This window comes from Indicator indicator, chromosome 16 (genome assembly GCF_027791375.1).
Source record: "Indicator indicator isolate 239-I01 chromosome 16, UM_Iind_1.1, whole genome shotgun sequence".
Taxonomy (NCBI): domain Eukaryota; kingdom Metazoa; phylum Chordata; class Aves; order Piciformes; family Indicatoridae; genus Indicator; species Indicator indicator.
The window spans coordinates 20,769,621-20,784,361 of record NC_072025.1 but is presented as its reverse complement, the minus strand read 5'-3'; the positions used below and the strand labels follow the sequence as shown (position 1 = coordinate 20,784,361).

The following is a 14,741-nucleotide window of genomic DNA, read 5'->3' as shown; positions in this document are numbered from 1 at the left end:
ACTGTGAACTATGTAAAGCAGCCAAGAAGAACATGCTAAATCCTGCAGGGTGAAAACACCCATCCCGGCATGCCCCTGGCTGGCAGGAAGGGCCCTGTGAGCCCGGAACAAACCCCAGCTGAGACCTCACCTGGAACACTGCCTCCAGCTCAGAGCCCTCACCACTGTGAGGACATGGACGTGATAGAGCAGGGTCCAGAGGAGGGCCAGGAAAATGGTCAGAGCGTTGGAGCATCTCTGCTGCAAGGACAGGCTGAGGGAGCTGGGGGTGTTCAGCCTGGAGAAGGCTCCAGGGAGGCATAATAGCAGCCTGCCAGTACCAGAGAGGAGCTAAAAGAAGGCTGCAGAGGGACTCTTTGCAAAGGCCTGCAGTGACAGGACCAGGGACAATGGTTTGAAATGAGAGGAGATTCAGATTGGATATTAGGAACAAGTTCTTCACCATGAGGGTGATGGAACACTGCAATGGGTTGCCCAGGGAGGTGGTTGAGATCCCAGTCCCAGGAGATATTCAAGGTGAGGCTCGACAGGGCTCTGGGCAACCTGATCTAGTTGAGGATGTCTCCACTGACTGCAGAGGGGGTTGGAGTGGATGACTTTTAGAGGTCCCTTCCAACCCAGGCCATTTTATGATTTCGTTTTCTATGTGCTGGCAACAGGACATCATCTGCATGATTCTAATTCTGTGCTCCCACCCCCCCACCCCACCCCATCCCCACCTCCCAGACACAAGCCACTGGCCCGGTTCTGAAAATCTCAGTAACACTTTTTAATATACAAGAATCAAAAGTACAGCAGTTTTACAAGGTAGGAAAATTTCATACATACTATATAAACAACATATTTACAGCAGAAATCACTAGGACAGTGGCTTTTTTTTTTAATTATTTTTTTCTTCACAAATATAAATTAATTACTGGGTTTGTGGGGTTTTTTTTTTTTTTAGTCAATAGGTTTAAAAGTCCACATTTTTTTACAGTAAGAGTCCTTCTCTCCCCAGCGAGGGGAGGTGGAGGTCAGGAAGAAATGGGTGAAAGTAGAGCAGGATTTTGTGTGGATCACTTAGAACTGTTCCCAGAAAGGACTTCGGAGCGCTGCTAAGTATCCGTTTGAGTTGGGCCTGTCCCTGCAGCAGCTTTCAGTCTGCAGGGTTTCCATCCTGTGAATTCACAACTTTCCACCATTTCCAAAGCAGTCAGGCTGAAAAACTCTTTTTGTCTTAAAAATCAAACCCCAGCAAGTTGCTACTTTTCCTCTGCAAAGAGCAGAGAGCCGATCCCACAGCCGCTTCAGAAGGAAGAGCTGAGCCAGATGCTGCCACAAACACGGCAGGGACGTTTGTGACTGTGGACCTGTCCCCTCCAATCCCACCTGCACCCAAGTGACTGTGTCTGGTTATGGTCCCTGTGTTGTGCGTGTGCTCAGGGAGCATTTTCTCCTAAATCTAGTCCTGCAGCTTCATTAAAGACAAAGCCAGTGAAGACTCCACCCACCACAAGAGTGTGACTTCAGTGCCAGGCTAACAGGACAGCAGGGACAGCTCTTTGGAGGACATGGGTGAAGCTTTTTGCTGTTGCATAAGAAGGAAAACCCCAACCCACCTCACTGCTGGAGCTTGGGATGTGCAGAATCCCCCATGTTTGGACACAGAAAATGCCTCTTGCTGGGGTGGGGTTCCAAGTTTTCCTGCACCAACTGTTAAGACTGGTCTGGCCAGTACTGCCTTTTGCTACAAGTGTATGGCACAAACTTTCCACCATGATAGCACTACTTGGTGAACAAAAAGAGCAATTCTTTATGCCCCTCTGAGGTTTCTTCCATTTTCCCATTAAAAGCTAATACCTCTGAAAAGAAAGGACCTCTTTGTTGAATACCACCACAGCAAGCGTGCCTGCAATCACAGCTTAGTGAGAAACACCTCCCATCACCTGGCAGCTCCAAGGGGGGCTGTGGAAGACTTGCCTTCACCTCCTCCTGAGCAGGTAAACACTTTCTGGGGGCAGTGCAGTGCCCCTGAGGAAGAAAAACTGCCCTGCCTTTGGGGAACATTCTGTAAAATAAAAGGGGATAAGGGGAGCAAACCGCAGCTTGGGTGCCCCCTTACAGCAGTGGGCTCAGCAAGGAGTGAAGGCAGCAAACTGCAAGGGATGCACTGCATGGAGGGGGGACAGGGGACATTAGTGTTGGCTTGTGTGCACCTTCCAAGGTGCTGGCTGCAGTCAGGAAGCCAGCCCTGAACAGCCATCTCCCTTCAGTCTTCTGGGGAAAGGACATCACAGCTTATTAGGATCAGATACTGGCAGTTTAATAGGAGGCCCAGCTCCTGTCCCCCAGCAAAAAGAGGAGTCTGGAACAGGCTTGTCTTGAATACTGAGCTCTGGGAGGTGGCACATCCCCTGACACCATGCTCTGGGCAGCCCGGCTGTCAGGAGAGCTTTGTGGTCTCTGGGGATGTGACTCTACAAAGACCTGGGACCTGACAAACAATCACCCAAGCCTCTTCTGACCCTCTCACCATGCCAGTCTCCAGGCTGGACACTGTGGCTCAAATACTTGGAGGAGTGTATGCTCTGAACTCCACTGTGCTGGGCTGCAGACTCCTCTCTTCCCTCTGCCATGCTGGGCTCCTGAGACACTTGCTCCAAGGATTTTTAGAACCCAGTCCTGAATTCCTCATTCTCTCCCTGCTCACTCAGGTGTTAAGTCCCCAGGCACATTTCCAATTTAGACAGAGAGAAGGTCTTTCAGAGCAGGTACCTTTAGCAATTCAGAGCTACTTCTGATTGCTGGGTTGGTGGCAGGAAGGGAACTGTTCCCTGAGCAGGGATCAGTCCTCTGGATTCCTCTTTAAATCTGCTCTACCAACTCTTATCCTTTGGGTTTCAGCAGAGAAGCACAGAGAGAAATGACTTGCCCAAAGACTGGAGCACTTCAGTGGCAAAGAGATTAGGAATTTCAGGATCCCCAGATGCCCAGAGCCATCTTTTGACCTTGCAGCTTCCAGACAGCATCTGTTAGCTTCTCTACCATCCAAGATGCTCGTGTCAGGAGGGAAGAGGAGTTCTGTTAAGATAAATACTGTTCTCACCCCAATTTCTTTCCTGTTGGTTAGAAGTGAACTAAGCCTTTACTAAAGGAGTCTGTCTTTCTTTTTTTCCTTTTTTTCACATATCCCAAAGCCCCTCAGAGCCAAGATTTGCCAGTTCCAGCCCTGGAAATGGGAGGAAGATCCACCACACCTCTTCTGTTGCAGGGGACACAACAGCAATCAAAGCAGAGCCAGTTTCTTGAAATGGATAAAGACACAGAAATGGTAACATGGCCAGGAAAGCAATAGATTGTCACCAGCATAGCTCCAACTCCTTTGGAGTCACTCTGCAGGGACATGGAGTTCCTCTTTCAGCCAAGCTTGACTGTTGAGGGACTCTCCTGTCCCTCCTTCAACCAAGCTTGGCAGATAAGGGACACTTGTGTCCCTCCCCTCAAATATATCCTCTCATTGCCCTATGCTGGTTACACACCAAGGCCAGCCCAGTCCAACCAGTTTATCCCCAATCCCAAAGCAGCATCTGTCAGGTAACATCAAGTCAGAGCAGGCACACAACCTTCTCCACCATCCTAAGCAGCACGGATCCACCTTCTTGGTTTGGGGAAACACTGGCTGGGGAGAATTCCCTTGGGTCCATCAGACAAGGAAAAGCAAAACTAAGAATGAGACAGAGAAAGGCTGTTTCCGATGATCAGTTGTAGAAGAGGGGAAAGGAAACGGGAATCCAAACAAGAACCAAGAGTTAGGGAATCTCTTCCTCCACCTACTCCCTCAAAATCCTCCTTGACCCAGCAAGATGATAGCAGCATGTTCAGATTTTCTGGTTGCTGGCCTGGAGAAAGCAGCTGCTCCTGCATCAGACCAAGCGTTTCAGATGTCCGCTTCGCCCCTCTCCGCCACTCTACACTTTCCGAATGTTCCAGTTATAGTCTGGGTTGTTTTTCTGTTCCAAGGACCTGTCCAGAGGTGACCTGTGATCGAGAGGTGACTTGGAATCGTGGGGGGATTTCTGAGAGGGCGGAGAGCGAGGGTCCGACATGGCAGAGTGAGGCGGAGGGAGTGGCTGTTTGTAATCTGCCGATTTGTCTGTGTGGAAGGACCGGTAGTGGTCCGAGGGTCCCTGGCCATGGTAGCCCATGGGGGGCCTGTGGTCAGACATCCGTCGGAAATCCTGCTGGTGGTAGTTCTGGGGCCTGAACTCATCGGATCGTCGACGCTTGGAATCGTGGTGGTGCCTGCAGAGAGATAACAAGGGGGAAAGCCTGGGCACCCCTGCTGGGAGCACCTCCCATGGATCACAGCATCACAGGATGTTAAGTGTAGGAAGGGACTGCTGGAGATCTGGGAGTCCAACCCCCCCTGCCAGAGCAGGACCGTAGAATCCAGCACAGGTCACACAGGAACACAGATGAATCTTGAAAGTCTCCCGAGAAGGAGACTCTACAAACTCTCTGAGGAGCCTGTTCCAGTGCTCTGTGACCCTCACAGTAAAGAAGTTCTTCCTCATGCTGAGGTGGAACTTCCTGTGCTATACTTTCCATCCATTGCCTCTTGTCCTATCACAGGGCACAAGTGAGTGGAGGCTGTCCCTGTCCCTTCCTTCCTGACACTCACCCCTCAGATATTTATAGACATTTATTAGATCCCCTCTCAGTCTTCTCCTCTCGAGACTAAACAGCCCCAGGACTCTCAGCCTTTCCTTCTAAGGCAGCACTGCAGTCCCTTAATCACCCTCATAGCCCTCCATTGGATTCTCCAAGTAGATCCCTGTCCTTCTTGAACTGGGAAGCCTAGAGCTGGATGCAGCATTCCAAGTTGGGCCTCACTAGGGCAGAGCAGAGGTGGAGAAGAACCTCCCTCAATCTGCTGGACACACTCTTCTTAACGCACCTCAGGATACCATTTGCCCTCTTGACCACCAGGGCACATTGCTGTCCCATGGAGAACTTCTTGTCCCCCAGGACTCCCAGGTGCTTCTCCACGAGACACAGGGTGGTTACCTGTCGTAGTAGTCCCGGTGGCCTCTGTGGTCTCGGTCGCTGTTGTACTGCTCGTAGGGCCTCTTGCGGGAGAGGTTGTTTGGTCTGTAGTTGCCCGAGCTGCGGTGGGGCTCCCCGCGAGACCGCCGGTCCCCATAGTGGTGGTCCTTGTACCAGTGCTGCTCGTACTGGTGGTGCCGTTCCCCGCCCCACATCTGGTTGCTGTTGCCACCGTAGTTGAACTTTCGATCCCTCTGCCATTCTCCTCGGTCTGCAGTGAGGAAAGCACCACTGGTGAGGGTCTTCCATGCTTTGCTATGAACCCACTGTTTGCTGGCAACTCTTGCTGTGCCCCTTTGTCTCCTCCCTGGCATTCCCTGTCACATCCCTTCTGGCCTAAGCCATTTTAAGGTCATTACTCCAGCAAACCTTGCTCTGTCCTCACACTCTTTCCATCACTGCCACATCGAGTTTTCTACTTCAGTAACAAGTCAGTGCAGCAGTAACAGATGTCCCATTTCATCACCTTTAAACCTGCCCTGCCATAAGCCCCAGAAGCCTTTGTGTCCAACAGCAAACAGCCATTAGGTTAAGAAGGGAAGGCTGCTCCTGGCCTGCCAGTGCTCACCTGTGTTGCTGAAATGCCTCTTGTTTGGATGGCCGTAGTTGTCACGTGGGTGCCCATGCATCTGCTGCTGGGCATGGGAAGGGGGCAAGTGGATCTTCTGGGAGTGAGGGTTGTGAGGCACGTGAGACTGGGACATCACAGAGTCGCGGCTGGAGCCCGAGGGCTCTGGGCGGAACGGCTTCTTCATGCTGCACATGTCCTCCTTCTTCTTTTGCTCCTGCAAGGTACAAGAGAGGGCTACAGCTCAAGAGCCCTCCCACCACAAGATTGACACTACAAGAGCAGCAGTCTTGCCTGGCAGGCTCTGGATTTTGCTGCAGACTCCCCAGGCTGTGGATAACAACACACCTCTGAGGATTTGGTGAACAACCTGTGCCCAAGCACGGCACAAACAGCAGTGGAACAAATATGGTGTGGAGGAGCTGCACAGGTTTGCCCCATGTGGCTGTTTTTACTTCCTCTCTTTACAGGGCAGAACTCCCAGGCTTTTCACTCTAAAGGTCAACTCAGCACAATGTGCCACATCAAGCAACTTTTTTTTCTTGGTCAGGACAGCCAGGACAAAGTGACCAGTAGTGCTAGGTGAAGGGAGAAATGCCACGAGAGAGGAGGCAAAGGCAACCAGACTGTGCAGATGTTCAGGAAAATCACAGGCTGCCAATAGCAATAAAGAAAGCCCATGGTAAGAGGCAGAAAGTTCTGACACTTCAAGAGGGACAAGTCTCAGAGAAAAGACACTTCAAGGTCTCACCTCCTCTTCCTGTGATCTTTTCTTATGAGCCATCTTGTAGAGTTTGTGCAGTTTTCTGGCATCAAATTCTGTGAATTTGGACACAAATATCCATAGGTTCCTGGAAGGATGTGAACATGTTCTGTTAATTGCTACATCAGCAGTTTAACTGGCAATCACTTTCATATCGGCATCAAATCAGCTCTGCCTCTCTGGAAAAAGAATCTCAACCCAGCTCAGGACAGGATGATTAAGAGAGCTGGGAACAAGTTGAGATCTTCAAAGTAAGATAAAGAAGTTTGAACTGATTTATCGAAATTATCTCTGAAATTGATCAAAATTAAAGCAGTGCAACCTGCAGGCAAAATCCTCACCTGAGACTGGTCATGGTCTGAGTGGGCTAGAGAACACCAGACTGCACAGCTTAAATAAGAGGCAAATTTCACACTCACCCACATCAAAGCCAGCAGCCTATGACTACCATGTTAAACATCATAGACCAACCAAAGAAAGCAGAATGGTCCCTCACCTTCTCCACAGCTTGATATGATCCTGGTCACTGTAGGCTTTAAGGCACTCAGAGATGCGGTCCCCAATCTTTAGGAGGCAGTTGCGTGTGTGCTCCAGCTGCTCTTGAACTGTCAGTCCCTTATCAGGCTTGTCAAGCTGCTTCAGGGCTTTTTTGACTGGTCTCATCCTTTCCTTGCACTTGAAAAAGCAACAGAGAGCACAAAGGGATTCATTTGGCACAGGGCTCTCTACTGTTCCCTTGGTAATCAGACAGAGCTGCATCAGCATGAAGTATTAGCTTTGTCTGATCATTAGACAAGGAGAAATCAGCTCTGGAAACAGCAATATGTTAGACATGCAGCAACAAAGCATAGAGAGGCTCAGGTTGGAGGGGACCTCAGACATCATCTACACCAGGCATCCACAACCTCCCTGGGCAGCCTATTCCAAAGTCTCACCACCTTCACACTTTAAGAACTTCTTCCCAAGATCCAGTCTAAAGTTAATCTCCCTCAGCTTCAAACCATTCCCCTGACAGGGTGTCCTGTCTCTAGACACCCTCATGAAAAGTCCCTCTGCAGCCTTTCTGGAGGATCCCTTCATGTACTGGAAGGCAGCTCTAAGGTCCCCCTGGAGTCTTCTGTAGGCTGAACACCCCCAGCTCCCTCAGCCTATCCTCATAGCAGAGGTGTTCCAGCCCTTTGATCATCTTTGTGGTCCTCCTCTGGGCTCGCTCCCACAGCTCTGTGTCCTTCTTGGCCACCTGCTTTTAGAGAGGGGCAATTTGCTTTGCAAACTGTAACCACACAGTCTGGTCTTGCAGGGACCCCACAGCAGGCTGGGAAGCGTAGCCAAGCACTGGCACACTGAACCAACCAACAGCCCCAGCTACACGAGTGCTCACTCCACATCCTTCCCTGTCCCTCTCAGCTGTGGTCACTTCAATCAACAGAAGTGACCTTTACACTCCAAGCTTTGACCCAAACTGAAAGACTTAAGCTGAAAGCCCCACCTTTGTCAGCTGTGTACACCAACACTAAGCACAGTCGGTAAGGCAGACAGGTTCCTACTGCCTAACTGGACCTTTCGTGCATCATAGTTGAATTAAAAAAGCAGAAAAAACTAACAGAGGCCATGCAGCAATTTTGCATTTGCATCTAGAGAACTGTTTTAAGAGGGGTATTTATTTCAGCATTGTCCTGTGCAAGTCAGGCCAAGGAGACTGTCATGACAACTTGTACCAAAAGGCTATTTTTACTGCCAGCCTTGCAGGCACATTTGCTGCAAGAGCATTTAAACAGCTAAGGAAGTGCTTACAGCTCAAGCAAATCCAGACCTCCTACAGCCATACAAGGTCACCCTCAAAACTCCCCTGTACTTCCCTGCCTGAAAGAGCCCCAGCGGCTCCTTGGCTGTCACATAAGGCTGCAGGGTCTTCTGTAACTCATGGCTGCCAAAGGAATGTTGGGAGCTTATGAGCTTAAGAAGAGAGCCCTTCTGCATGCTCTGTTGAGATGCTGCCCTTTTCTACCCTGGCAGCATTGGGTAACAGGTAAGCAAACCCTGGCTCCCCTGCTGGGCTCTCTGCAGTGCTGGAGGAAGTTACTTACTATGCTGAATGTCTCCTGGTCCAGGTCGTCATCCTCATCTTCTCCAATGGGGATGGGTTCACTGCCTGCAGTAATGTGGACAGGACCTTGCGACCTCTTCCCTTTACTTCCAGATTTGGCTTCACTACCTTTAGGCTTTACAAGGACAAATTACACACATCACATGATGAGCCAGCCTGCAGGATCCCAAGTGATCCACGCTATTGTGAAACCTGGGCACTGCTCCTACAGCTTTCCTCCCGAGCTCTCAAACCATGTAGCTGCAATGTCTCTGTTTAGCTTTATGTCACCCCTGAGAGAGTAGAGAGAACCCAGAGCCAGCATTTTGGACATGAATATGGTTTTCATTCTCATGGGGAGGACACCAGCACTGAAGGCTTGGAAGACAGGTTAAGCTCAAGAATATCTGTCTTGCAAAGGACATGTCTCTGAGGATCTGCAACTTCATGTGATGCTTCTAGTCCACAGACTCTCTGGAAAGCAACCTCACATTGTGGTCTGTAGTCTACAACATACCATTGATGTTGAAACACTCCTTCTGGTGAGTTCTGGACAGTGACAAGGACACCTCACAGTCCTGATGGTGTGGCCAGTTGGGTTATTTGGGGCGAGTTTAAACTAAAGGGGAATACAGACAAGGAGCTGCCAACCCTGTGATAAATCACAGCTGAACAGAACTTTGATGTGAGTGCTCTGGGCCCTCCCCCCACTCTTCTTCAACATCAGCTACCTGGCTGTCTAAGAGACAGTTGTACTTTAAAGGCAACCTGACAAAAATCTCTTCCTTTTTTGCTCACATCCCATCAAGCTCTAGGATACATTTATTGCCTTTTCTGCTTTTTATTGCAGTTCTTCACAATAAGAACTCAGGAGGGATGAAAAATGGATAAGAGCTCACCCCACAGGGCTTTACTGATGTCCCTTCACACAGAGCCTTTAATGAATCATAAGTCTTACAGGTTGCTCAGAGTTCCTTATCTCCTAACTGCTCCTGAGAGTACCACGTACCTTCTCCTTTTTGTCTTTTGACTTCTTTTTCTCTTTATCACTTTCCTTTTCTTTCTTAGTGCTTGTCTGTTTTTCCTTGTTCTCTTTGTTCTCTTTCTTCTTCTGTTTCTTTTTCACTGGGCTCTTTTCCAAGCCATCCTCCTAGAAAATCAGTCAGAGCACAAAGCTGGAGTCCCTCACCTCACAAACACTTCCACCCATAAAACGCACATCCTTGAAAGGCAAGCCATTTTTGAGGGCCATCCAACTTTGCCCTCACACCTCTTTAAGCAGACAGCAAGCCCTGCTCAACCAGCTGCAATCCACCCAACCCCTGACAAAAGGACATAAAAACCAGAGGAGCCCCAGTCTGTAGCTAGCTGGCAAGCTGCAGATAGGCACCGCTGGCCTGTGCCAGCTGCGCTGGAGAACGTGCAGCCCCTGAGGTAGATACTGATCAGCACATGAACAAAAAGCCTTAGACTCCAAGCCAAACCACTCAAAGGCAACAGCATGACCTTGCTAGACGACAGCTTCACCATTGGCTGGTGTACTGAAAAGAAGAGGGAAACAATCCCTCTTTCTCTCCTTTATAAGGGCAACAAACTTTGTCCTGAGACAACCTTTTCTTAAGGCGCTATGTGGATGTGTGTGGCCATTCTGGGATCCCCCAAAACACTTCAAGCACTAAGCTAAAGGAGTGGGTGGGAAAGGTCCTTCTTCCACCCCAACAGCTGTATGCATGTTTTAGTGAATTTCCCAGTCTCCTGTGGAATGCACCTGAGGTCCCCCAACCCCACAGGATGTCTCCTAGGGGTGCTTCTCAAGGTGAGTTTCTGCAGTAACAACACAGCTCAAGGAAACTCATCCACCAAGTTGACTCACCTTGACTTCACCTTCTTCTGACTGGTTGTCTGAGTGCCTAGGAGGAGAGAGCTCATTCCCATGCTCATCTTTGACTTTGGGAGCCTTGTTCTCTTTCTTTACTCGTGGTTTTCTCTTCTTTAGCTTGCCCTGGTGAAAACACAGGACAAGTGAGGTCAAGTGAATAGCCACAGCTATTTCCTGGGGACATAACCCACCTCCTTAACATCATGCAAACAACTGCAGGTCCTGCAGGGTGGCAAGAACCCTGATGAGCCCAAGTCCTTCAATAAGTGTAATAATTGCCTGCCCCCTATTAATTGCCATTTCAGTATCACAATGCAGTCAGACAACAGACAAGTCCACATTCCTTCACAGAGATGATTGGGAGTGACCTGGGAACATAGGGCTGTCCCCAGGACAGGAGTTCATCCTGAAACCTCCAAAATCAAAAAGCGACTTCTCACCTCTTCCCCATCTTTCATGTTTTCTTTCTTGTCCAGATCTTTCTTCAGCAGTTTCAGTAGATAATCAACTCGGGTCTGGAGCTGCTTTCCCTGAGGTTTCTTATCTGACTCAACAGGTAGGATCTTTGATAAAGAAGTAAAAGAAAAATTCAAATACACCCACAGTCACCTATCAAACCCTGACAAAAGAGATACTAGCAGCAGTCCTTCCAAGGCCCAACAAAGGGTTGGCAATGCTGCACCTTCTAGGGGAATAATAAGGTTCAAGCATTTCTTCTAGCTCCTGCATAGACCTTTCCTGTGCAGCCAAAAACAAAGCTCCTACCAAGCACCCCTCCCCTGGGCCTTTTGCAGCAGTAAAAGGACCCCAAGGCAGCTCCCTAGAGTCTCTACGATCCTTTTGTACTTGTGCCACAAAGAAGGAAAATAAACCCAGACTTTTCCTTTTCAAACCATCTTTGGGATCTTTAGTTCCTTTGAACAGAGTCAACTCTCTTTGACACATCAGATTTGCTTGTGACAGCTGTGTCACAGCAGGCTGGTCCCCTCTGGCAACCTGAGACTTTGCTGCAGCAACAAGACAGATGTGGAATTTTTGGTGGAAAACAAGGCTGCCAGGTGCCACTCCATGGAGGAAGAATCTCAGCTTGCCAACTAGGTTCCCTTCATACTTCATTGGAGGCTCGGTGGTGTGTTTCAGGAAACTGCTTTCATTGTAAAATGCCTTCCTTGCAGGAGGGCTCTCAGCCACAGCCTGATCTTTGCTAAAAACACTAGCAGGGAATGTAGCAAAGCTGGTGTAGAGATTCCCCATGTTCCTCAGCCCTGTGTTGCAGCTCTCTCTCCTTCCATTGTGCAGACACAACAAACAGCAGCTTGTTTTTAACCTGGATCATCTCAGCATGGCCCCCATGAACAGTTCTTATGGGGATGACTGAGGAACAGAGGAACTAGATGGAGGCTTTCCAGCTGGCTTTGCTGCCATAGCCAGTCATGTAACTATACCATCAAAGCCAACACAGGCCAGCCTTGACATAAGCAGTGTCAAACCTGTGAAACATTATTTCCACACCAGAAACTGAGACTCAGCTTCTTGTGAGATGCTGAAGGAAATATGAAGTCAGCCCTGCCCCCTCTACACCGTGCATGTAACCACACGTGGCAGCATTACCAGTTTCTTCCTCCATCTTTTCAGTGTGGTTTATATGGTAATGTTCAGAGGAAAAAAAAATAAAAACTGCCAATCAAATAACACAACTCTGCTTTCCACCAAGCATGCAACATTCCTCCGAGGTCACCATTTTCCTATTATTTATTATTATTTTTGGAGTGGTTACAAACATAAACAGCTGTTCCTGGAGTAAAGCAAAACATCTTCCCCATGAACGCTGCCACAGGCCCGACGCAAGCAGCGAGCAAAGCAACCTACCTTATCAGACAACTTCAGCTCTGGATCTGTTTTAATTAGCTCCCAGTTTCCATAGCCATGCTCATAAATTCCCACCAACAAGCGAGAATCCTCCTCCACTCCCCAGTCCACATCAAAATGGGCAGCTTTGACACGGCATGTCAGGCGGTACCTGAAGGCATTTCAAACAGGAGCTGCTTTTAGTGCTGTGGAGGATGAAGCACATCCACAGATCTAGGCCCTTCTCCTTCCACTACAAAAAGCCAAACTCCCTCAGTCTCTTTCTCCATTGCCTTCTTAGCCAAACTCACTTCTTTCTTTCCTCTGGGTCCGCAGGAATGGATTTATGCAGCATTTCAAACTCCTCTTCATGCTGGATGATGGATTTCACATTGACTTGGACACCAGAGATCTTGATAGTAGGACCTCTTCTTTTCCCAGGCCCCTTCCCTGCTCAACAATAAAACACAGCAACTAAGAGAACTCTTACAGAAAGAAGTTCCTCCTTGAAAACGTCTAGACACAGAGAGATCAACATCTTGCCTGCAACCTCTTATTCAAACCTAAGACTGTCAGCTGTGGCAGGTCCAGAAAAAATAAAAAGAATTTTTCAACTAAGTCACATCTGCAACCCAAACACCTACCAGGATAATTTTCTTTAGCACCCAAGTAAGCTGGAGATGTTTCTTCAGTAGTTTTGTTCAGCTGCAACAGGCAGAAACCCAATGGAATATCCAGCCCAGATCTCTGTACCTCTAAAGCAAGAGCAGGAACAGCCATGGAGTGGCTGATGATGCCAGCTCTGGGATGTGCTGATTGTGGATCCAGCTTTACCATGGAGCACCAATTTGAATCCCAGCCCCAGGGGCAGTTAAAATACTATCTGCTTTGCCTTGTGGCTCAGCATTAAACAAACTGATGACTTCAGCTTCTCCCCATGAAAACTTACATTCAGCAGAAGCCAGGAGACCCAAATGGCACTTTGCAGTCTGAGCACAAGACTGAGGAGCTGCCTGGCAGAGATGGGACAGTTTAAGGGTTTGCTTGTTCTTTGCTTTTAAGTCACAGTGGAGCAAGCCTCCCTGTCCAACAAGGGAACAGGTTTCTCACCAGCTGCACGGAATGCCCCTAAACCCATCACAATCAGCACACAACCCTCTTGCTCACCTTCACTTGGATTTTCTTTCAGCTGCTCCTCATATTCCTGCATAGCTGACACACAGCTGTTGTGGATGAGCTCCCCTAACCGTTTCAGATCAGCCACAGACTTATCCACCAGCTCAGCATCCCGGGCAATGCACTCCAGCCTGGGAAAGGGGGAAAACCTGTTTGATAAAATATATCTCCTGCCAGGCACTCCCTCAGCAATTGTGTCAGAGCTTCTAATAGTCAGTGGTGTCTATGTGTGAAGGTACCAAACACACACGAGTCAAGTTCCTGCAGGAAACAATTGTAGTCTTTTTTAAGTCTACCAGTTGCAGTATGGTGCAGATGTAGTACAACTGGTCCAATCCTTTGGATTTTTCAGTGTTGAATGTGAAGGTGAAAGCTGTCTATCTTGGGCACCACAGCCCAAGTCACTCTGTGTCCATCCAGTGTTACTTCATGCTTTCCCACTGCCACATTAACTCCATTTGATGGTCAAAAGCTGCCATCTGCTGTCCCTTTTGCTTGGCTGAAGTTAGGAACGCCAAGGCTCCACACACAAGCCTTGTGTTTCACAACAGAAGAATCCAGCCAGCTGAAACAACACAGTCATGTCTCATACAACATATGCCAGGCTCCCTGCCTCAATTCTGAGACCTCAGCAAGGGCTACAGCTTCCCAGACCCAGCACATGTGCCCATCTCCCTTCCTGCCTCCCATCTGGCTCTGCAGACCCACACTTGAGGATGTTGTGTGCGCCTCTCCCCACTTCCCTTCAAGAGGGAAAGATGCTCCCAACCCAGTCTTACAACTAGTATGCATAGAGAAGCTTGGCAAGCATTTTGGGTAGCATTTGCTGTTCAGACAGCTGCTCCCTCTCCTTTCTAGGCAGAGAGGAAATGCCCCAAGGGCCAGACTGTGCCAGCAGGATGATGCTGTGTGCAGCCCTCTGCCACTACTGCTCTAGCTGCTTCTCAGCCAGCACTCATCAGCATCCATCAACTGAGACATGAGGGACTGTATGGCAGTTTTGGGTTGCTGATCACACGACAGCAAGGCTTTGTGCTGCCTGTGGAGGTTATATCAAACACCCAGAGCAATGTGGGTGTGGCTAGAAATACAATGTCCCCCCAGGATAACCCTCTGGAGCAGGGCCAGGCTGTGACTTACCGTTCAAGAGGCAACCCAAACTTCTTGTAAGCCTTGATAAACCTAATGAAAAAAAGAAAAGAACAAAGAAAGCAAAAACTAAACCAACTGCCATAAAAAGTGGGTTCAATATCACAAATATTAAATATATCACAAGTATTAATTGCAGACTGCCACATTATCAACCTTGCATTCCACACTGATTAGCTAAGCA

At 48.8% G+C, this 14,741-nt stretch overlaps 1 protein-coding gene across 3 annotated transcripts in view; it reads right to left on the bottom strand.

Annotated features, from left to right (window-relative positions):
- Positions 1-872: 872 nt before the first annotated feature.
- Positions 873-14,741, bottom strand: part of CHD2 (chromodomain helicase DNA binding protein 2) — a 46,710-nt gene continuing 32,841 nt past the window's right edge. For all 3 annotated transcript variants that reach the window (XM_054387809.1, XM_054387810.1, XM_054387811.1), the window contains 13 exons: positions 14,549-14,590; positions 13,400-13,539; positions 12,544-12,682; positions 12,254-12,404; positions 10,825-10,947; positions 10,379-10,507; positions 9,515-9,655; positions 8,507-8,641; positions 6,916-7,094; positions 6,408-6,507; positions 5,657-5,873; positions 5,050-5,299; positions 873-4,284 (listed from right to left, as the gene is read on the bottom strand). In XM_054387809.1, the coding sequence (XP_054243784.1) occupies positions 3,951-4,284; positions 5,050-5,299; positions 5,657-5,873; positions 6,408-6,507; positions 6,916-7,094; positions 8,507-8,641; positions 9,515-9,655; positions 10,379-10,507; positions 10,825-10,947; positions 12,254-12,404; positions 12,544-12,682; positions 13,400-13,539; positions 14,549-14,590 (2,080 nt within the window). In that variant the 3' untranslated portion in view covers positions 873-3,950. The remainder of the gene's footprint in view (positions 4,285-5,049; positions 5,300-5,656; positions 5,874-6,407; positions 6,508-6,915; positions 7,095-8,506; positions 8,642-9,514; positions 9,656-10,378; positions 10,508-10,824; positions 10,948-12,253; positions 12,405-12,543; positions 12,683-13,399; positions 13,540-14,548; positions 14,591-14,741) is intronic.